At 41.6% G+C, this 24,813-nt stretch overlaps 1 protein-coding gene across 1 annotated transcript in view; it reads left to right on the top strand.

Annotated features, from left to right (window-relative positions):
- The window catches only part of ARFGEF1 (ADP ribosylation factor guanine nucleotide exchange factor 1), a 456,734-nt gene extending 442,053 nt beyond the window's left edge, over positions 1-14,681 (top strand). The window contains exon 39 of the mRNA XM_030215298.1: positions 13,143-14,681. Coding sequence (XP_030071158.1) covers positions 13,143-13,322 — 180 coding nt within the window. The 3' untranslated portion in view covers positions 13,323-14,681. The remainder of the gene's footprint in view (positions 1-13,142) is intronic.
- Positions 14,682-24,813: the final 10,132 nt, after the last annotated feature.

Here is a 24,813-nt window from a genome sequence, read left to right as displayed (position 1 = left end):
ATTACAAATCACAATTACTATATTGCAATTATTAGAAATAAAACAGAATAAATTGAAGAAAGATAACACGAAATAAAATAATGGTTAATTCGACCACAATATTGAGATCCAAGATTATACATAAAAACAAATGAAAATATTTAGTCAAAAATGAACAGAGCACAACCAATTCAAGCATATTCTAGCCAACCTCAGTGGATTGTGGCACAGATACTTGCACCTTTTCCTCTTCTTTAGGCACAATAAATTCTATCAGTTGTTTGGATATATGACTTACTTTGAACAAATATAACACATGAACAAGGAGTAATAACTTCAGTCCCAGTGCTTGTATTGTTGGCATAGTTTCTGGTTATTCCTTGACAAATCTGGAAATATTCTTATCTTTGACCAAAAAACTTTCATCCATTGCATGGAAATAAGATTTCAAAATCAAAGTTCAGTCCATTTCTAAAGCAAAATTTGCTATCAAGGTGTAAGTTCCAAAGATGACTCCAACAAAATCAGTAACAATTCACAACAAAAGGTATGTGCATTAGAGGCAGTACTTCACATCCTATTCATTGAAATACAATGGTGATTGTCCACCTATATCATCATCGGTCCAATTTTTCTTTAAGTAAACTTTATATAGTGAATCTTTATAACTTCTTAGAGTAAAAATATACTTATCTTATTCAGATAACTATTATGGTTTCAGGGGACTTTAAACCCGTACAACCTAGAGATCTCAGGAGACAATGTGCCAAGTGTTTCACCTTATTGCTGTCTCAAGGCAAGCCCCTAAAACAAAAAATGTTAAATCAGTATCTTGAATAGTCATAAATGTACCATTCTCATAATGATTTCATACTTTTGTGTTTCTTCACTCCTTAAACCAACATGGCCGTGGCGTCTAACTGCTCCTCTTAAAAGACCCCCGGTCATGTGGTACACATCATCCAATGACAAACTCCCATCATACTAATGATAGCTACTCAATTTCCTTATTGAGACCATTAGGTTCAGCAGAATCCAATTTAAAAATCGAGTTTTGTTCCTTATAATTCAGAACTTGTTCTAAATCGCCACCCTCCCACCCACTGTTTACTGAATCAATAATTTGCCAACACAAATCTGACACGGAGTGACTGAAAGTCATCCAATGCTATACCAACTGTGCATCTTCTGTCCTAGTTGAAATCTTAGATTTATGTCCCATTAAACAAGTCTTCACAGGTCTACTACTTGTGCCCACATAGATATTATCACATGGACATTGTATAATACAAACAACATTTCTTATAGTGCATGTGGTATTTCTGCTCAAATAGATTGTATAAGATGTATGAGGGTGCGTCCAGTTACTCCCTTCCATCGTGAACTGGCACCGTTGATAGGATTTACAACAAGTATGAGTAGCAGTCGCTTCCTTCTGCATTCTCCTAGTTTTATATTTAATTGTCTCACCAATAGTTATACCTCATTGTAACGCCACAGTCGGATGCTCGCAAAAACATGATTTCAATTGAAGAGCATGCTAATGCGCATGAATGGCATGAGAAATGCATCCTGAAGCTTAAGAGAACGGCAACACACAAGTCAATTTATCCTCATCATCATTTCATTTGTACTGCAACAGAAGAGACTGCTGGACATACTATGCCCGCAAATATGCCTTCCAAATCACAGCCTGAGGATAACCACTCTGCAAAAAATTGCTGCTTCAGAGCAGTCGCCTGTAATTTAAACTCTTCATCTGTGGAACAAACTCTACGTAACAATAGGATGTGGAGTTCTGCCTCTGTTGTGAATTTCAGACCATGGCATCCTATTTCTGTTTTACATGCTAGGTTTTCTAATTCCCTGTAAGGCTTAATGGTAGTCTTTTACTTCGTCCACTTTGGTGTTTGTGGAGAGATTTATTTTCTATGCAGGGGCAAGCTCCTGGCAGCATGGTGTTGCTACCTTTGATAGGGAATGTGGGCTTTCAGCTGGGACTGGAGAATGTTGTTGTTTGGCGCTGGAGATCACAAGGTCTGGATCGAATCAAGTATTTGTTAAGCGAAGATTGCTCTTTATTGTCTTTTGCTGCCTTACAACAGAGATTTTCATTCCTGCAAACAGATTGTTTTGCTTATTTGCAATTTGCCAGTTATTTTCAGGCTCAACCGGGTATGCTCCTTTCTTTTGGTTGTTGATTGAGAGAATTCTTCGAGTGATGCATTGGGTCAAGTCTCCATCTCTTGGTTTCATAAATTGTTAACCCAGCGAGGTTCTGCCCCCACTTATGTAGCTATACAGGACGCTTGGCATAGGGAGGTGGGGCACCAGTTGAGATATGCGAGTGCTTTGTTTACCCAAATTCCAGACTTGAGCCATCAGACTGGGTTGCAAGAATGTCATTATAGAGTGATATACTGGACTTACTTGTCTCAATACAGAGCCTTTCGCGCAGGATGTGTGGCCCCCCCTTGCTGTGTGAAATGTAAGGACCAGGATAATGCATTTTTTTCACAATATCTGGGCCTGTGGGAGGATTAGAACCTTCTGGCAGGCCCTTCATATCTATCAACAATGATTGTTGGGACACTCTTTAGTGTTATCATTGAAGGGTATTTTGTTCCTTACAACCTCTTTTTCTGGGCTCTCGGTCCAGAAGTGAACATAAACTTATAGGTAAGGCATACATTGTGGGTAAGAAATGTATTCTAAATTACTGGCTGCAAGAATCTCCTCCAACGTTTTGGTACTGGAGGAATAAGTTCCATGCTTTGATGATTTGGGAATCCTATGGGGCTCATACTCGCCCAAAGCATCAGAAGAATTTTTTGCTTATTTGGGATCCCTATCAAACTTTGATATTGCCCTCTGCCCATAGCCAGCGATAGGACTAGTTTACCTACATAGCCATAGAGGGTGGAGGGGGGATTACGACTGGGTAGGGTTGGGGTAGAAGGGGAGTGGGCAGGTCAACCTTTAAGGGATTGAGGTCAAAAGAGTCCAGACCTCAAGCTGTTTTGTGCTTTTCTCTCTGCTTCGTTGATATGTGGCCTGCAAGGGAGGAGAGACTCTCTATATTGGGGTATTCCTGTTTGAATATGTATTGTGCTTTGTTAAGGAATTGTTCTCTTTTTTTCTAATAAAAAGATTTATTAATAATAGAATGTTTTGGCTTTGAGAGGGCAATTATGGAATGGATCAAGATTTTTTACACTTGCCTGGTAGGCCAAATCCTGGTGAATGGTATCCTCTCTTCCCATTTGAGGTGGGCCGAGGCACTTGCCAGGAATGCCCCCTATATTATTTGTACTCTCCTTAATCCCCTCACACTAAAATTTATAACAGTATCATAATATCCATGAATTGAGAGTTAGAACCCTGTGAAATAAAAACGGCTGTATTCACAGATGATTTAACAGCAATGCCATGTGTTAATGCTATCTCCAAGACTTTACGATCATATGTGGCCTGAAAGTTAATTGTGAGAAATCTCTGGCAATGAGTTTAAGAGAAGGTCTAGAAAAGCATTTGGGGGGAGGCATTTCCCCCTCCATTGGGCAGGTGAGACAATGAGATATTTAGGTCTGCAGCTTCCACTGCGTCTATCCCAACTTAGTTGCTAATTTCTGGATCATTCTTCTACCTTCACTAGATCCCTCTTCATGCTATCCACACCATCAGGGATGTCGACCCTATTGTGGAATTTTGTATTAGCCACAAAGAGGCAAATCTTACCCGACAGCCCTTCTGCAATATCGTTCACAAACATCCTTTTCCTCAGAATTAACTCCATTTACCACCACCCTCTGACTTCTTCTACTTAACAAGTTTTTAACCCAGTTAGTCACTTTTTGGTCCTGACCGAGGCACTCGGTTTGTTTATCATTCACCTATGTGGAACCTTGTCAAAGGCTTTACAAATATTTGAGTACACCACATCTAGCGTTCCTCCTAAATCCAACTATTTGGTCACCCAGTCAAGAAAGTTAATCAGATTAGTCTGACAAGACCTTCCTCTAGTAGAACTATGCTGTCTCAGGTTCTGCAATCTGTTTGATTCCAGAAACATCTCTATCCTCTGTTTGAGAAGCATTTCCATTAATTTCCTCACCACAGAGTTAATACTAACTGGCATGTAGTTCTCAGCCTCCTCCTTCCGCTTTAGTGTGGAGAGGAACCTCATCTGCCCTTCTCCAGGACCACTCCAGACTCTAGAGAAGCATTGAAAAAGCCAGACAGCAGAGCCACCAGAATGTCCCTCAGTTCTTTAGTACCTTCGGACATATCCCATCTGGACCCATTACTTTGTTTACCTTTAGTTTAGCTAGCTCCTCTTGAACACAGTCTTCTGAAATTTGGTCAAGGTCTACCATCTACCACATGTCCATTCTTATTAGCATTTGTCTTCTGTGGTCCTACTTCTGGCCCTTCATCTGTGAACACAGAACAAAAATATTTGTCGAACAATTCCACTTTATCCTTATCAGCTTCTGTGTATTGCTCCCTTTCATCTTTGAGCCTCACAGTGCCATTTTTCATTTCCTCTTATCATTTACATATCTAAAGAATGTCTTATCCCTGAATTTTACCTTATTAGCTATTTTTTCTGCCATTTGTATCTTTGCTTGTCTGACTACTTTACCAGCTGCTCATAGTTTTTTCAGTTATAGTCTGCTGTCTTCTTTCTGTGATGGCTTGTAATTTATGAAGGCTATCCTCTTTTCTCTTACCTTTTCAGCTACTACTTTTGAGAACCAAAGCGGCCTTCTTTCCTCTTACTTTTGTTTACATTCCTAACAAAAAGGTCTGTTGCTTCTAAAATAGCTCCTTTCAGTTTTGCCCACTGCTTTTCCCCAGCTGTTCTCATCCAGCTTAACAATTCCTTTAGGTATTCCCCCTCCCCATCTTGACAAAATTAGTTCTTTTAAGTCTAAAAGCTTCAACTTTGAAAAAGTCCTCTCAACCACAAAATCCGGTGATCACTAGATGCCAAATAATCAACCACGGTAAAGTCAGAAACACTCTATCTATTTATAAGCATCAGTCCAATATGACTTCTAGGTTCCATTACCAACTGCTGGATCAGTTCTCCTGTAGAAAATCCAAAATTTCCTTACTTTTAGTTGAGCTCACAACAGGGGCACCCCAATCACATCTGGCATATTGAAATCACCTATTAATCAGTGGCGTACCAAGGGGGAGGGTGGTGGGGGTGGTCCGCCCCGGGTGCATGCCACGCGCCTGTGGGCTCCACTCGTTCTGTGCTCCCTCTGCCCCAGAACAGGTTACTTCCTGTTCCGGGGCAGAGGGAGCATGGAACGAGCGAAGTCGACAGGCGCGCAGCACCCCCCCCCCCCCCCCCCCCCAGCAGGTAAAAATGCACCCGGGGGGGTGTCCTTTGGCCAGGGGGGAGGGGGTGTCCTTTCGCCGGGGGGGGGGGTGGAGGGGGGCGCATCAGCGATCCGCCCCGGGTTTCAGCCACCCTAGGAACGTCACTGCTATTAATCACTACTTCTTTCATTGCAATCTTGTGAATACCTTCATTTAAATCTTGGTTCATTTCTTCTGTCTGCGAAGGAGGCCTGTATATCACACCAGTGTAACTACATTCTCCATTCACTCTTTCCAGATTAGCCCACAGTGCCTCTTCCTTACCCTTTAGGTCCAGCAATTCTATCACGTTAATATTATTTTTAATGTATAGTGCTACTCCATCCATTTTCCCTACCTTGTCTTTCCTGAAAAGTATATAGCCTGGTATAATGATAAGCCCTGCCATTGTTCTCCTTGAACCATATCTCTGTGACTGCCACTAAATCCAAAGTCAGCCTCTTCCATCACAGCCTCTAGTTCAAGAATCTTATTCACCATATTACGGGCATTTGTATACAAAGCTCTCCAGATACTGCCCTTTTTTCCATTTCTGTAAAGGTATTTAGTGTTCTACTTACCTGAAGGTTTTTAATTACATGGGGGATTTGTCCATGCTTCCTCAATTAATTTAGTTTAAAGCCCTCCTCAGTAGGTTAGCCAGTCTGCTACAGAAGACAGTTTGTCCCTTCTTTGATAGGTGGGCACCATCTCTGCTCAGTAGCTCAAAAAAAATTATCCCATGATCTAGAAGTCAAAATGCTGATGATGACACTATTAGTGTAGCTATGCATTATCTCCAAGATACGAGCATCTCTGATTTGGCCTTTAGCCTCAACAAGGAGGATCAATGAAAACACCACCTGCATACCTTTCTGCTTCAGCCTCTCTTCCAGAGCTATGAAGTCACTTTTGTTAAATTCAGTGGGATACCTAGTAGTTTCATTTGTTCCAACATGGATGAGCAACATGTGATAATGGTCAGTAGGCTTGAGGAGGCTCAACAAACTTTCTTTAATGTCTCAAATCTTGGCACCAGGCAAATAGCACACCTTCCTAGACATCTTATTTGGTTGACAGATGGGTGCCTCTGTACTCCTCAGAAGAGAATCACCAACTACCACAAACCTTCGCTTCCTAGTGATCACTGGTTCAGCAACTTTCAGATTCTTGTGCTTTGCAATCCTGTTCCTGAGGTATTTTGACCTCTTCCACTTCCAGAGCACTTCCGGTTCTTCAGTTTGAGGGCATGTGCAGTTGGGATCTTAACTTTGCAGGGTCTGGTGATCTGTATCTAGCTGTCTTCTTTTTGTACAGCATCAATCTTCTCTTTTTTGGAGATACCCACTGGCTCCAGAAGCATTTCAGAGATGGATATCTCTTTATCATAGATGCTTCTAAGTCTTGTCACCTCCTCTCATAGCTTTTTAATGTCATTCATAAGAGGATTCAATTTGCAGACATCTTGTACATGGCACCAGTCCATCGCCTTGGATCATGCTCTGTGTGAACAGAGGCGGAAGCAGTTTGGGGAGCAGCAGCAGCTTTGTGATCTGGAATTAGAGAATCTGATTAGCACCCGTTCAGCCTGGCATACCTCCTACATGCAGAGACATTCTCACTGTCCACCTGTTTGAAATGCCATGTCCTTGTCAGTTCTGTAAGGTGGCCATGGGTGATTGTGCATAAGTGCTTTGATGTGAACCCTCGATGGTCCAGATATATGCCACTAGTGGGGAATGTCGACTTCTCTCCAAGTATGAATGACCCTTGGTATAGAATCTGGCAACAGAAAGGGCTTACTTTATTTCAATGTCTGTGGAAGAAGACAATGTAAAATTAGGCTTTGGAAGCTGAAGGGGCACCTATAGGTTGACCAATAGGTTCCATTATACCCAAACCAGACCATGCATCCAAGACATCATACCCAAACCAGACCATGCATACAAAACAGTCCAGACACTACAGATTTTGATGAATGCTGATTACAGCAAATATTCCAACAGTTTTCAGAAGTGATTGAGAAGCCCTCCGCCCATTCGAGTCACAGTTGATAAATGGCTATGGGATTTGGGAGAGGAATACACAGAGGAGGATTTTTGGGCAGGAGTAAAAGGGGGGAGGATATTTTGTGGAAAGTGCCCAACTCCAAGAACTTCATTTCAAATTTTTACATCGATTATATGAAAACAGGAATGGCAACTATGAGTAGATGCGTTGAATATGGTCATGGGGAAGGTACGCTGAAACATTGTATATGGGAATGCCCGATGATAGCATGTTTTCAGGCGATTGTATGGTAACATTTGAACAATATGCTTGGAGAGTGGTTGGATATGACTCCACAACTGAGCTTGTTAGATAAGGGGGATATCTTACCAGGCATGGTGGGAAACTATGAATTCTTTATTTGTAAAGCAGTGTTAATAGCAAAGCAATGTATTTTATTAAAATGGATCTCAGTGGTCCTCCAACCTTAGTACACTAGAGGAAGTCTTACAAATGGAATTTATATCTATGGAGTATATATAATGGCTTATTACTAAGAAATGTTTCATGAAAATCTAGACCCCCTTCTTGGGAACCTTAATGATGAGGGTGCATACAGCTTTGATAAATAATTTAGAAGTGTGAAGTAGGCTAGTGGGGTGGGGGGGTGAAGGAAGTTGGGATAGGGGCAATTGGTTGCAGTACCTTTTGTTACTAGCTATTAGTTTGTATTGCATTGGGGTCTGGCTCTTGGCTGATGTAATCTAACTTGTCCATTTTGTATATTCTGCAATCATGAAACCATAAATATATTTGAACTAATATTTAAAAAATACTTCTATAGTTTACAGCATTTGTATACATATGCATAAATGCCAAAAAGGAATATTGAATATTAACATTTAACAAAGTCCGATTGCTTAAAACACAAATCTCAACAACAACAAAAATGACACAACCATAATAACATAGTAAATGACACCAGATTAGAGAATGACACAGGGACAAAGTTTATCTCCACCTCATCCCTGCAATCTCTGACCCCATCTGCACAAGCCTTACAGTTTTTTAGTACAACACCAGAGATACAGAAAGAGATACATTTACTCCTGTAGTATACAAAATATAAAGATGACACATGCCAGGTATGGTGTTAGGGGAGTGCGACTGGGGCAACTGCCCTTGGCCCTTGACCTAGGAGAGCCCTAAGACTGCTGGAATCTGAAGAAAGTGCAGCCTGGTAGTGAGCTTTGAGGTCCCCTCCCAAATTTCTGCTCTGCTCTGGGCCCTAGCCATGGCTTAACACTAGCTCTGGCAAGATGTACATTTCAAATCTGACATATTCTAATCACAAAATAAAAAATAAAATTATTTTTTCTACCTTTTGTTGTCCAGTCATTTTATTTTTAAAATCATGTTGGTCTTGGGCTCTGGTCTCTGCTTCCTTCTGTCTTCTCTTAACTCACCAGGTTCTCCTGTCCATTTGACTTCTCTCTCCATGTCCACCATTTATTTATTTATTTTTGTTACATTTGTACCCCGCGCTTTCCCACTCATGGCAGGCTCAATGCGGCTTACATGGGGCAATGGAGGGTTAAGTGACTTGCCCAGAGTCATCCATTTCTATGTCCCTTTTGTACCCCATGTTCAGCATCACTCTTCTGTGTCCCTGTCCAGTATCTCCCCTGTGTTCATATCCCTGCATTCATCATCGCCTCTCTATCTCACTATCCTTTCCCCCTGTGTCGAACAATATCTCCCTTCTATGTCTGGCATTGCCCCTCTGTGACCATATACAGGTACCATCCCCATGCAGCAGCTCCACTTTGTGTCCTTGTCCCTATGCCCACCCCCATTCACATCATTTTTCCTCTGTTTCTGTTACCTCCCTGTGTCCAGCTTCTTCCCTCTTTTCCTTTTCCACACCAATGTGTCTCTCTCCAACCCCAACCCAGTTTCTCTCTCTTCCCCCTCCCCTTCCAGCATCTGTCTCACCTGCCTGCCCTCCTTCCCACTGTGAGTTCAATATTTGACTCCCTCTTCCTTCATTCCCTTGGTCTGGCACCTCTCTCCTTTTCCTCCAGCCCTCCTCCTCCCATGGGTGCAGTCCAGTGGTGTGCTGGTAAATTTTTAACAACAGGCTCTCTCCCCGGTCCACCTCGGTGCCCCCCCATCCACCTCTGCGCCCCCCCCCCAAAAAAAAAATTGGGGGGTGGGGGGGGTGGGCAGCCCTAAATAAGTAAATAAATATAAACTTTTAACGTTCAGCACCTGATTCTCAAAGTGGACGTATTCCAAACATTATAATGAAAATAAAATTATTTTTTTCTACCTTTGTTGTCTGGTGACTTCATTTCTCTGATCATGCTGGTCCAGTATCTGATTCTGCTGCTCTCTATCTGTTCCCTTGACTCTGTTTCCAGGGCTTCCTTTCCATTTATTTCTTTTCTTTCCTCCTTTCTGGTCCTCCGCATACTTGACTGTACAGTGGATCCAGCTTCTGCCTATTTTCTCCATCCATGTGCAGTTTCTCTCCTCACTTCCTTTTCCCTCATCTAATCTCCTTCCTCTATCTTCCCTCCATGTCCAGCATTTCTTCTCTCTCCCTTCCCTCCCCTCCATCCATGTCCAGAATTTCTCTTGCTCTGCCCTCCATCCATACCCAGCAATTCTCTTCTCTCCCCTGCCCCCCTCTACCCATCCATGCCCAGCAAGTCTCTCCCCTGCCCCCCTCTACCCACCCATGCCCAGCAAGCCTCTCCCCTGCCCCCCTCTACCCACCCATGCCCAGCAAGTCTCTCCCCTGCCCCCTCTACCCACCCATGCCTAGCAAATCTCTCCCCTGCCCCCTCTACCTATCCATGCCCAGCAAGCCTCTCCCCTGCCCCCCTCTACCCACCCATGCCCAGCAGGCCTCTCCCCTGCCCCCCTCTACCCACCCATGCTCAGCAAGTCTCTCCCCTTCCCCCTCTACCCACCCATGCTCAGCAAGTCTCTCCCCTGCCCCCCTCTACCCACCCATGCCCAGCAAGTCTCTCCCCTGCCCCCCTCTACCCATCCATGCAATTCTCTTCCCTGCCCCCTCTACCCATCCATACCCAGCGATTCTCCTCCCTCCCCTGCCCTTCCCTCCCGCTCCCAAGCATGTCCAATGATGTCCTTCGCCCCCACCCTCCCCTCCCGCTCCCATCTGGTCTTTTTTTAATTACCTCCATCGAAGCGCGCGCTATTTAAAGTCCTGCTGCGTGCTGGCCGTCTCCAGGCTTCCCCTGCTTGCTTCGGATGATGTTCTTGCCTTAGTCCCGCCTTCGCAAAAAAAGGAAATGACGTCAGAATGAAGGCGGGACTAAGACACGAACATCATCCGAAGCAAGCAGGGGAAGCCTGAGGACGGCCAGCACGCAGCAGGGCTTTAAATAGCGCGCACTTCGACGGAGGTAATTAAAAAAAGACGGATGGGAGCGGGAGGGGAGGGTGGGGGCGAAGGACATGGTTGGACATGCTTCGGAGCGGCAGGGGAGGTAAGTATGGCCTGTGATGGCGCCCTCCTGCCATGCTTACCTCCCTAATGGAGCCGGCTCGCCCCCAACAACAACCGGCTCGCAAAAGCTGTCAAAATTTAACAAGCGGCTCTTGCGAGCCGGTGCGAGCCGGCTCCAGCACACCACTGGTGCATTCAGCACTTCTCTCCTTTCCCTCCACCCCATCCCCCTCCCCCCATGGGTCCAGCCAGCATGCATATTTCCCTACAGCCCCCTCCTCCCATGGGTTCAGCCAGCACCTCTCTCCTTACCCTCCCATGGTTCCAGCCAGTACTTTTCTCCCTTCCCGTCCTCCTCCCCGCAGGTGTCACTTACATTTTCCTGCAGCCGGCAGCAATTCACACAGGCCGGCTCTGTGGCCTTCCATCTGCCACGTCCCGCCCTCTCTACTGCAACTTCCTGTTTTGACGCAATGAAAACTTAGGATAACATCACTCCTCAAGCACATCCCTCATTTACTGTCCTCTTCCCTGTGGATGCAGAATTACAAAAGTCAGGGCTGGTCCAGGCCTGATGATGGGTGGTAGTGGCAGGAGCAGCCTGTTAAGAGACATGCAGTCATCAGCTGAAACTCCTCTGCCAAGAGGGAGTTGAGCCTGCAGAAGAACATGAGCTGAGGGCTCTGCATGTCTTAACAATCTATACCAATCACCACTGCTGTCAGAACCTAGACCTGTCCCAACTTCTGTAAGTATCTGCCCATATGTAAGGGGACAGGACGAACAGCAAAAAAAAAAAGGAAGAATGTGCTATTGTACTGCACTAGTTAGGCACTTCCCAAATAATTATTGTGGTTTATGAGTTTGAAAATTGATAAATTGTTAATATTTAGTGTCAGTATATATTAAATCTTGTAAACTTTAATAAAATGTATTTGTATGTTTTATAAGTATATATTTATATTTTTTTAGTAATTAACTTCTCTTATGTGGTTGGTGTACAGTTGTGGTAGCCGTGTTAGTCCACTTTTAAAGGTAATCAATATAAATAAAACATAGAAAATAAAATAAGATGATACCTTTTTTATTGGACATAACTTAATACATTTCTTGATTAGCTTTTGAAGGTTGCCCTTCTTCGTCAGATCGGAAATAAGCAAATGTTGGTAGATGACAGTATGAGTGAAACATCAAAGCATTTCAGTGACAGTCTAACAGAATGGGGGTGGATAGGTGAGAGTCAGGTCTAATCATCAGCTTGCATTTATTGCTTTCCTGTCACATTAAATGAGTGTCATTAAATGAGTTAAATATAAATGATATGCTCATGATTGGGCTGCCAGGGATCAGCTGATATCCATTACATGTATTCTGTTCTACTCAGGAGCAATGGAACTCCTTTTTGTTTGGGGGGGGCAAGATCTGCCGCAGACTCACTCCTCCCCAGCGCCCTGTCCCTTTTGCCAAGCCCATCCCTTCTCCAGCCTTTATCCCCAGTCCCTGTGTTATCTCTGAGCATTTTTCTCCCAGCACATCAGCCCCCATCTGCCAGCTTAAGCCCCCTTCTACCAACCTCAGCCTCTACATCCCAGCCCTCTTCTCCCACCTGCCCCCTTTCTCATTCCCAGCATCAGACTTTTCTACCAGCCCTATTTCCAGCCCTACCCACCTCCACTTACCTGCTCTGCCTGTTCCTACAAGAAATAAGAATTAGTGACTTTCAGGTTTTAATAACCGCATGGTGCCGGCTACAGCCAGCCAAGGACAGGCAGAGTGGCAGCAGCAGAAAGACAAGCTCCTGTTACTCTACAGGTAAGAGAAGGAGGCAGCTGGCAGGAAACTTTTTGGTGAAGCTAGGGCCCATGTGAACCCCCTCCCCCTTTCTGAATCCTATGATTCTATTTATTTGCTATATTGCCTTTTAAAGTCAGATGTACCAAAGTGGTTTATATAATATGACTCAAAAGATATATATGCCAAATGAAAGCATATACTGCTGTGAAACATTTCATCCACTCTGGCTTCTAGCACATTTGCTCTTATAAGAACTTCAGGTAAATTTCCCTGGTCCTATTAATAACTTCACAACTGCTCCAGCCCTGCTTTGCAGCATATTCCAGGGTTCAGGTGAACTATGTTCCATATTTTAAAACTGAAAATTATAGAGCAGTCTTAATGCTGTAAGATAGGGTAGATGGTAATGGTTTAATAATCAATTTATTTTACATGAGTTTGGATTTCTTTACTGTCATTAGCAATGTTGGAAAGATGGGGTATAAGTCAAATCTAATTAATGCAGTTATTTTCCTTTTGTTTTCAGTTCAAAGCTCATGCATCTTTTTACTACCCTCTATTGTGTGAAATTACACAGTTTGACCTGATTCCTGAGCTGCGAGCGGTCCTACGGAGGTTTTTTCTACGCATAGGTGTTGTTTTTAAAATCTCTCAGCCACCAGACCAAGTACTTGGAACAGCGGGGGCAATGGAGAGCAGTGACTGATGACCCCGCTGGTAAAGGCACTGTTGCTGAGGCCTTCTACATAACCACAAAACAAAGTGAAAACAGTTTCATAGTAGAGATACATCATACTGTAATTCTGCCTTTCCTGGTGGATTCTTTCCCTTTCTTGGTTTCTCTTACAGTTACAGGCTCATGTTGAGCATAGAGCCAATCGCTGGCACAGCCTTAGCCATCCGACTGGGCTGTATTACCATTACTGTCGTAGTCTGAAATACAATAATACACATTTTATGGCAGGTATAGAAGCAAAAATTTACCCAAAGAACTAAACATATGTAAAGCCTATGAAGGTTCAAATTTCTGGAAGAAATACAACTCAGGAGAGCTGCATTTTGAAGGATACTATGTTTATAGTGAAACAAAAAAATATTGTTCTTGGTAAATAATAAGCAACTATGATAATTCTTAAGTTTTTTGCACACTTGTCCCTATTTGAAATAATGGCAACCCCATCCTTCTGTGAAAAAGATGTACAGAGATGCAGGCATGTAACATAAAAATCTCAAACACTAGAGTTTTTCCTGCATTGTTTTGTTTTTATTTTGGTATTTTCTTATTGATTTATGGAAAACCCATATAGTTTATTGAATGCACTTGTTTGGGGTGGTTTTAGGTTTTTGGTTTGTTTTTTTGTGGGGGTGGTTAAGCTTTGTGGGTAAGGGAGGAGGAGAAATGGTTAGGGGTGTAAATTTTAATTAATAATTCAGGCAATTTGTCACCCTAAAGTTAATGTTGCAGAATTCTTGTAAAGTAAACGTTAAAAAAAAAACTAGAAGTTATCAGGACTGACTTCCTCAGATGATTAGACTCTATGAGAAAACTTTGACTTCAGCATCGTATTTCCTTAGGGTTTTAAATGCCTGTAATTTAATTATTTTAGAGCTTTTAATTGCACAAGAGGCAATGGATATATGATACTTCAACGACTTGGAACTTTTGAATCATTGCAAACCAGTCTGAGTGTGTCTGCTGTCATAAATTCTTTCTTTTTGTTTGATGTAGATTTCATTCTATGTACAGAATTAATTGTTGAATATATTAAAGTGACAAAGGTGGCTTGGTTTGGCCTGGGGATGGATAAATTTATGGGAAATATATTCATAACTGTGAATTGTGTTCTGATAGTAACAAAATGAAAAGAATGTCAAGCATTCCATATTCAGTGGATGTAGAATTTTTTTTCTGATGGACAAAATGTATATGGTACAGACATGTAAAGTTTTCTATGTAAAAAAAATTCTGTACAACTTTCTGTACAATACTGGTTCTCATCTGGCATATTCTAATCAGGTTATAGGTCAATAAAATTTTTGAATTCTTTCATCAATGCAATCAGAACTAGAGCAATCTGATACTTCCTTTTTATGATTTCCAGCATAGAAAATGTTGGAAAGAACTATATAAAAGGGATCAATCTCCACTGTCTGTAGGCGTAATAGCCCTTCAGAAAAAGGAATGGCAATTCATCAAATTTTGACATGCAGGAGAAAATGGGAATATCACAGGCAATTTCTAAAACAGGTCTGTTATTTGGAGAAAGTGCAATCCAAAAAAAAATCCCCATTGCCTTCTGTTGAAAAGAAAAGCTGTAGAATCATGACCAGAACTCTACTCCAAAAGTACATCCTCAATTTGGCACAGAACGCAAGCAGTCAGAGACAGGAAAAGCAACTGAAGCGGGTAGCGGAAGTAGCAAAGGATGGCACCACCACCTTCTCTACACTTAGTATCACACACGTGTCTCCCCCCAACACACACGTACATCCCACACACTCCTATGCCTATAATCATTAAATCTCATACTGCCTCACATCCTACACACACAGTCATCCATTCACACAACCTACATACCCCTAAGCACCTTCCCCCACGCACTTCCATAATCCTACCCCTTACATATTCCCCCTCACACAAACATCCCTTCCCCCTCTGAGAGACACGTGCTCCAGCCCCTCACACACACATTCACCTACCATCAACATCCTGTACACACACAACACATACACAATCCTCACACTGCACACATAGAGTACCTTGAGAAAAATGTTAACCCCCCTGTGCATTTTCCATATTCTGCTGTTTTAAAATACAGTTCAAAATGCATGTTGCATTGATTTGCATACAATATACTCTATCAGTGTAAAGAACAATTGTAGATGTATTCAAAAAGAATTAAGAATAAAAAAAAAATAAAAGGTCTTCATTGCAAAAGTAGTCACATCTCTTGGCTCAGTGCTTGATGAAGTTCCTTTTGCAACAAAAACATACATATAGAAACATGGCAGCAGATAAGGGCCAAATGGCCCATCCAGTCTGCCCCTGCTCAGTAACCACTAACTCCTCCTTTTCCTAAGGGATCCCATGTGCCTGTTCCACGCTTTCTTAAATTCTGACACAGTCCTCATATCTCCACCAGGTGGCCATTCCACACACCCACCACCCTTTCCGTGAAAGAGTATTTCCTGATTTCTCCTAAGCCTATTTCCTCTTAACTTCATCCTATGCCCTCTCATGCCACAGTTTTCCTTCATTTGAGAAAGGCTCACCTCCTGTACTTTAACACCACTGAGGTATTTAAACATCACTATCATATCCCCTCTCTCCTGCCTCTCTTGCAGCGTATACATGTTGAGGTTCGTGAGCTTGTCTCTATATGTTTTATGACCAAGATTACCAATTTTGTAGCTGCCCTCTGGCCCAACTCCATCCAGAGTATATCTTTCTGTAGGTACGGTCTCCAGAATTGCACGCAGTACTCTAAATGAGACCTCACCAGAAACTTATACTAGGGCACTATCACCTCTTTTTTCCTGCTGGTCATCCCTCTCCTTATGCACATGAGCATCATTCTGGCTTTGACCGTCACCTTTTCTACCAGTTTGGCCGCCTTAAGATCATCAGACACAATAACCCCTAAATTCTGCTCTTCTTTCTTACACAGAAGCACTTCACCCTCTATATTGTACCATTCCCTTGGATTCTTGTAATCCAAGTGCATGACCCTGCATTTCTTAGTATTAAATCTTAGTTGCCATTCTTCAAGCTTCGCTAGATCCTTCCTCGTGCTATCCACACCCTCCGGGATGTCCACCCTATTACAGAGTTTGGTATCACGTGTAAAGAGACAAACCTTACCAGACAGCCCTTCCACAATTTCACTCACATGTTAAAAGAGCTGGCCTGAGGACCAATCCCTGCGGTATACCACTGATAACATCTCTTTCCTCAGAGCAAGCTCCATTCACCACTGTCTCCTCCCATTTAACCAGTTTTTAACCCAGTCAGTCACTTTAGGTCCCATACTGAGGGCACTCAGTTTATTAAGCAGTCGCCTGTGCAGAACCATGTCAAAGGCTTTGCTAAAATTCAAGTACCCCACATCTAGCGCCCCCTCCCATGTCCAACTGTTTGCTCACCCAGTTGAGGAAATCAATCAGATTCGTCTGACACGACCTGCCTCTAGTGAAACCATGCTGCCTCGAGTCCTGTCATTTAGTGTTTATCAACTTACCCATTTTTTTTTTTTTTGCAGAGTAGCTCTGGTTCTTTGAGGTTAGCTGAGTATCATCTGTGGATTCTAAGCCCTGCAATTGAAATCAGGACTGGGCTTTTCAGTGGACATTAGAATATTTTTTGTTCCTGCTTAGCTGCTCCATTGTTGCTTGTCCTTTGTGCTTGGTATCATTGTCCTTCTAAATGTGAATCTCCTCCCCAAAGTCTCTGTCCAATTTCTGCCACGCTAGTTTGCACAAACAGTGGAAAAACTGTGGAGTAGAATAGGTGCTTAATGATTAAGCAGTGGGCTGAGAACCAGAGGAGCTCAGTTCAAATCCCACTGCAGTGCCTTTTGATCTTGGGCAAGCCATTTAAACCTCTATTGCATCATATACAAACTTAGATTGTTCTCTCGGGACAGGACAAATACTTATTGCATCTGAATGTACACTGTTTCAACAGTTTGGACTTGTAGGCAGTATATAAGAAATAAAAATAAATTAAGGTGGTAAAGGAGGGAGCTTTGATCTTAGCCAATGCTTTTTATCACATATTGCACCTAGTAGTCAGAGGGTCTCTAGGCTTGAAGGGCAAGGGAAGCAGCAGCCCTGTCCTGAAACTACTGATTGAGAAGTGCCAAAACATACCAGTATTTTCAGCACAATGTGAAAGGATGGGTATGAGCAGAGTCAATCAGGAAACAGTGGGGTGGGGGGGGGGGGGGCACTTGTGCACCAGTTCATTTAGGATCAGTGATGTAAATTCCACACAAGCTGCTCCTGAAGTGCAGAAGGGCCCCTTGTGGCCACTCCAGTATCTTGAGATAGATACTCCCTGCTCTGGGGGGTCCTTCATACAAACTTCTGCAACTCTTCAGCATGGTGGCACCAGGTGGAATTCTACCAGTCTTATGCTGGTGAAGTTAGTAATAATAGGCAGTCCTCCATCAAATGTCACTAGATACCGAGACTGGTAATGAAAAGCCTCAGGGGCATCAGAATTAGACAAACATGACTCAGTCTGCCCTTCAAAGAATGATACAAAGGAATTGCATTCAAGCAAGTGCCATTTGGGGTTTTTGTCATGTTGATACTGAATATCAGTAAGTTAGTGGGGTTTTGTGACTGGAAATTCCTAAGGAGGATAGTTACATACTAGACACCCTGTGAGACCAATAGATGGATTGCCCTCTAATGCAACATACTGCTTTAATGGAGAGAGAAGTTGGAAAGTAAGGTGGAGGAAAGGGAGCATCAGAGGTGAATGAAGTAAGGGAAAGCGAAGACGCACCAACATAAAGTACTGACAACGTATGCAGAACCTTGTCAGCTACCACTACCCTGTTCCCACCCCATCACATCCCCCTCCTTTATTGACCAGTCCCCTGTGTCCAACTACGGACTATCTTTTGTTGACACAGGTCACAGAAACAGTGATGAGCAACAGAAATCAACATCAATCTGCTGCAACCGAGACCCTTTGCATGAATTTCTGGCAGAACCCATTGATGTCATAACCACAGACTCAGCATACTGGCACAAGAGTCCATAGTTTTGCTAGACCTCAATCAACACATATTAATAGTAGGGGATAGTTTTTTTTCTTCATTTGTTGAACTAAATCAAAACAGAGCAAGACATCAAGTATAAACATCAATCACAGCTAGCACTAGACTTGATGGAAAAGGTGGTCTTCCTAAAGACAGCTATCCTGCTTTCACTCAATTCACATTGACTGTGGGGAGGACTAGACCCAAATGCACTAAAACAATGCTTAATCAGCTAGATGCCTCACTCCTTGCTCTCACATGTTACCTAAACAGGATTTTAGATAATGCTGTCTTGGTACATGTGGGTACTAATGACATGGGAAAATGTTGGAGGATGGTTCTGGAAGTCACATTTATACTCTTAAGTAGAAAGCTGAAATCCAGATTCTCCGGGGTTGCATTTTCGGAAATGCTCCTCGTTCTATGCACAGGACCCAAGAGGCAGGCAGAGTGCCAAAATCGCAACGCATAGTTGAGACGATGGTGTAGGGATGAGGGATTTAGATTTGTTAGGAACTGGGCAACATTATGGGAAAGGGGGAAGCTTATTTTGATAGGATGGACTCTACCTTAACCAGAATAGAACCAGGCTGCTGGCATTAACATTTAAAAAGGAGATAGAGCACCTTTTAACTAAAATGGGGGGGTGGGGTGGAGGGAAGCAGACAGTTGACCAGGAGCGCATAGTTCGGTATGGTGTATCCTTGAAGGATACTATTGAAACAGGACATTTAGGGAATCCCAATAGAGGTGTTTTAACAATAGTGAAAAAGCCAGGAATTTTTACAGGGAGAGCGGAGTAAAGGATGGAAATGATTCCCATCAACTTCTAACCAGCTTGTAGATACAAGGAAAAAACACAATTTGAAGTGTCTGTATACAAATGCTAGAAGCCTAAAAAATAAGATGGGAGAGTTGGAGTATATTTAGCACTAAATGAAGAGGTAGATATAATAGGCATCTCAGAGACCTAGTGGAAGGAGGACAATCAACGGGACACTGTGTTATCAGGGTATAAATTATATCACAATGATAGAGTGGATCAAATTGGAGGAGGAATTGCTCTATATGTTAAAGAGGGAATTGAATCAAACAAAATAAACATTCTACATTAAACAGATAGCAGCATGGAATCCTTATGGATAGAAATTCCTTGTGTGAAGAGAAGGAATGTACTGGTAGGGCTCTACTACAGTCTGCCAGGAGTGAACACACAGACAGATGAAGAAATGTTTACAAAAATGAGGAAAGCTAGCAAATCGGGCAACAGTATAATAATGGGTGATTTCAATTACTTCAATATTGACTGGATAAACGTTACATCAGGGAGTGCTAGGAAGGTAAAATTCCTAGATAATAAACGACTGCTTCTTGGAGCAAATGGTCCAGGACTGACTGGAATGCAAGGTACAGTACAAGAGGTAACAGTGTTGGGTCTGCTGGGAAACACTGATCATAACATGATCAAATCTGAGCTACTATCTGAGTGAAGTCAGAAAGGAAATCTACTGTAACAACATGATTCAGTTTCTCAATACAGAAAGTTACACTGGCTACGTATACAGGCCAGATTATGGTTGAAATTTTACTGTTTACTTTATTTATTTGTAACACTTATACCCCACATTTTCCCACCTATTTGCAGGCTCAATGTGGCTTACATAGTACCGTAGAGGCAATTGCCAATAACGGTATGAACAAATACAAAGTTTCCTTTTTAAGATCTTATATGGTCTTCCTCCTCCATATCTAATGCATCATTTTGTTCTATTACAAAAATCTAGAATTACTAGATCATTAACTTTATTTACTTATCCATCAATTCAGTATTCAAAGAAAAGGACTAAACTGCTAGATACTCCCTTTTCTTATTAGGCTGCTTGCTTGGACAAATCTGTTCAAAGTATATTATCTTCAATGACCAAGTATAGACAGTTTTAGAAACAGATAAAAACCTATTTAAGAAATAGTCAGTCTGTTTTAATATTAATTGTTTATGTATTTTCTGGAAATGTCCAGTCTTTCATGTGATCCGCATTGAACCGGAAGGTATATAGTGGAATATAAATGTTATTGTTATTTAAGTTTCCAAAAGGGTGACTATGATAAAATTAGGATCAGCTGCAAAGTTTAGGACTTTAAATCAGGCATGCACATTGTTTATAAATAACATCTTGGAAGCCCAGACCATATGTATTCCATGTATTTACAAAAATGGAAAGAAGAGCAAACGATAGCCAACATACTTAAAAGGTAAAGTGAAAGACTATTATCCTTTATCAAACTTGATAAACCACTGAAGTTGCAAAGCAAATCCAAACGATTTACATTAATAAAACTGTAAAAACATAAAATATACACACATAAAAACAAAACTCAAGAGAACTCCATTATATGAAAAGAAAGATAATCATTCATGCAAGAGGGTCTTTCAAAATCCAGCCATCCATTCATTGCCAGTCTTACTCATCGTAAAAATATATCCAAAAGTTTTCAATAATTATCAAAGGCAAGTTGAAACAAATAGGACTTCGGTAAAGTGTATAAAGTCATATATTAGAGCCAAAAGAACACCCTTCAAAGAATGGAAAAAAGACCCAAATTAAGAAAATAAGAAGCAACATATGCACTGGCAAGTTAGATGCAAAGCATTGATTAAAAAAAAAAAAAAAGGCTAAAAAGGAATATGAAGAGAAACTTGCTGCAGAGGCAAAAATTTACAGCAACAACTTTTTAAGGTACATCAGAATAGACAGCTGCATGAGAATGGGGTTAGCAAGAATTCTGTGGTTTCCACGGGGATCCCTTCCAGGTCCACAGGATGCCTGCAGGGATGGACACAAGTCCTGTGAGGTTCCCACGGAAGTGTAGTGCCAGGCCAGCCTACCTATCCTTTCCTCGTGCCATGGCAATTATAATAGCACAAAAAATAAATTAATGGATATGGTTGATAGCATTGAAATCCCCATAAGCACTAAAAGGGGAAGTTATCAACATGGGCTACTGTTACATTGAGTTATTTTACCATAGGGGACAGGCAGTGATGGAGCAGATTATTTTCAGGGATGGAGGAGATTACTTGTGGGGACGGGCAGGGATAGAGGAGATTCCAGTGGGGATGGGCGGGGATAGAGAAGTTTCCAGTGGGGACGGGTGAAATTTCTGTCCCTGTGCTACTCTCTACATCAGAAGCAGAGAGCCTGTGAGGGCATCCATGGGACAATTAGATCATGAATGAGCAAAAGGGGCACTCAGGGAGGACAAGGCCATAGCGGAGAGATTGAATAAATTATTTGCTTCAGTCTTTATGGAAGAAGATGTAAGAGATATACCTGTACCAGAAATGGTTTTCAAGGGTGATGATGCAGAGGAACTTAAAAATCTCAGTGAACCTGGCAGACATACTGAGCCAAATCAACAAGAGTGACAAAATCACCTGGACTGGATGGCATGCACCCTAGGGTACTGAAATAACTCAAACATTAAATTGCTGATCTGCTGTTAGTGATCTGTAACCTGTCGTTAAAATCATCCATAGTATCTGAAGATTGGAAGGTGGCCAATGTAACACCGATTTTTAAAAAAGGGGTTTCAGGGGTGATCTGAGAAATTACAGACCAGTAAGCCTAATGTCAGTGCTGGGTAAAATAATGGAAACTATTATAAAGAATAAAATTATGGAACACAAACATGGTTTAATGGGACAGAGTAGGCCTGGATTCAGCCAAGCAAAATCTTGCCTCACCTCGTCTCAAAGAATTGTTACAAATTTCAGAAAGATCAGGACCACTACTAAACCAAGTGACAGGTTCATTATTGGTGTGGACAATGTAAGACATGTGCCTTGACAGAAGAGATCACTGAATTTGTGAATCCTGTAGCTGCCAGAAAATATATTTTAAAATATCATATGGACTGTAATAGTCAATTTGCAGTGTATGCAATTCAGTGTCCATGTAAAAAGTTATATATAGGCAAGACTGAAAGATCTTTTAAAATAAGAATCAGTGAACATAGATCTTGTTTCAAACATGCAAAATTAGAAGCTCCGATGGTGGCACATTGCTTAGCGAATGCACAGAAATTTGAAGACTTAAGATGCTGTATTATAGATCAAGTACAGGAATCGATAAGAGGTGGGGGATAGAGGTAAAATATTATTTCAAAAGGAAGAACGCTGGATTTACAAACTGTAATCAGTTAGCCCGAAGGGTCTTAATATTCAGGTAGAATGGAAATCATTTTTATGAACTACCAGCAACCTCAGGGAATTGAGATTTAAAAGTATTTTTGATAAGTATTTGCAGCGGAAGTCAGAAAATATACAAATTTTCTGTTGCTTACATATCAACTATGGATTGGTAGTCTATAAGATAGCATCTATTTAAATCTTCAGACACCATTTTAAAGATGCCAATGAACTTCAGACAACAAGGAAGATGTGTCTGATCTAAGGTACTGTGTGTTAGCTGTTATAGCCATGTTATCCACTATAAGAAGTAGATATATTGAACCTTATGTTAAACTTTTAGGTCACACTGGTGAAGATGGATGAGTTAGTCCTTGAAAAAGCAGAGACAAAATAGATGTGCTCTGTCAGGCTGGGCCTTCAACATAGCCTGTAAAGAATAAAGCAAATCAAGTTTTCTTCCAGTTGCTCGAATGGACTTTTCAGAACAAGAAATGTAGTAAAAAAAAATAACAAATAGATAAAACAATTTTAGACTTTTTTTAAGATCAGTGATGAAGAAATCAACTCACAAAAGCAGCTGATATGCTGCAAGCTGGAAGCAGCAATTGTTGATGATCCAAGATCTTTTTCCCCTTTAGTTACAATTTCAGGTTCAAGAAGTACCCTTGAGAATTCATGCAAAGCAAGCCCATCTTGACAATGGATTTGAGGTAAGTTCAAATAAGATACATAAGATAGTACCTCCTATGGGGGGAATTGTCTTGCATGTATAGAAATCTTTAAAATATTTAGCAAATAAAGCATTTAGCTTAACATTATCAGTTACTATGGAGACCCCATTGAATATCCCTCTACAAAACTGCAGGCTCAACCAGGGGTGTTCTAGATGCGCCAGCAGTCTACAAGTATGGTTCCCATATCTATATAGTTTGTGCTTATAATTTGACAGTCTTCTCATGAAGTTTGGCACACAGCACTACTCTGGCAGCTTATAGCTTATCCCTTGCTTCATGCCTGTGAGAGGATAACCATATACGTTTACATTTTTCAATTTGCTTTTCTAAATATATTATTTCTGCAATTAATTGCTTCCTCCTGCTCAATATATATGCTATCGTTTCTCCTCTCAAAACAGTTTTTGTAGTCTTCCAAAACAAAATGGGGTTTTGGATATGTTGGCTAATATCCTCCACAAATTGTTTCCATTTATCTACCAAGTATAGTAGGCATCCCTATAAAGATGAGCCGGAAATTGCCACTGGCCTTTACCTCCCTCCCGAAGTACCCCTTGCACATCCATCCATATCACTGGTTGATCTGACAGAGTGGGTACTGCAATAGTGACCCTGTCTATAAGCTGAAAGAACAAAGATGTTACCAGCAAATAATCTATATGCGACATGGCTGGGTGTGCATGAGCCACATGGGTAAAATCTTTACCCAGGGGGTGCAAGATCCTCCATAGGTCCACCAGATCCAGTACTTTACAAAATTGTTTTAATCTCCTTACTGCTCTCTGATCATTCGGATTAGGTCCCTCCAACTGATTCAATTAAGGGTCTAGCATTATATCACCCACCACCAAGAGCAGGTGTAAATATGCACAGCATACATGGATCAGAGTTTGAAAAAAAAAAAAAAAAAGGCATGGTAAATATGTTTGGGGCATACAAATTCAGCTTTACCAGCTCCATGGTACGACCTCACCTTCAGTAGTGTGTTCAATTCTGTTTGCCATATCTCAAAAAATATTAAGAGAACAGTGGTCAGAATGAAAATGAGATGAATTTCTCTCATATTAGGAAAGGCTAAAGAGATTAAGGCTCATTAGCTTGGACAAGAGACAGCTGAGGGAAGATATGACTGAGGTCTATAAAATCCTGAGTGGTATAGAATGGGTAAAAGTGAATCGATTTTTTACTCTTTCAAAAAGTACAATGACTAGGAAACACTCAATTGACTTACATGGAAACAGCAGGAAATATTTTAACACTCAACAAATAGTTAAGCTCTGGAACTCACAGTCAGAGGATGTGGTAACAGTGGTTAGCATATTTGGGTTAAAAAAAGGTTTGGACAAGTTCCTGGAGAAAAAGTCCATAGTTTGCTATTGAGATAGTCACAGGGAAGCCACTGCTTGTCCTGGGATTGGTAGCATGGAATGTTGCTACTATTTGGGTTTCTACCAAGTACTTGTGACCTGGATTTGCTACTGTTGGAAACAGGATACTGGG

This window comes from Microcaecilia unicolor, chromosome 1 (assembly GCF_901765095.1).
Source record: "Microcaecilia unicolor chromosome 1, aMicUni1.1, whole genome shotgun sequence".
Taxonomy (NCBI): Eukaryota; Metazoa; Chordata; class Amphibia; order Gymnophiona; family Siphonopidae; genus Microcaecilia; species Microcaecilia unicolor.
Note: the sequence above shows the minus strand (reverse complement) of the source record. Positions and strands in the feature narration are given on the sequence as shown.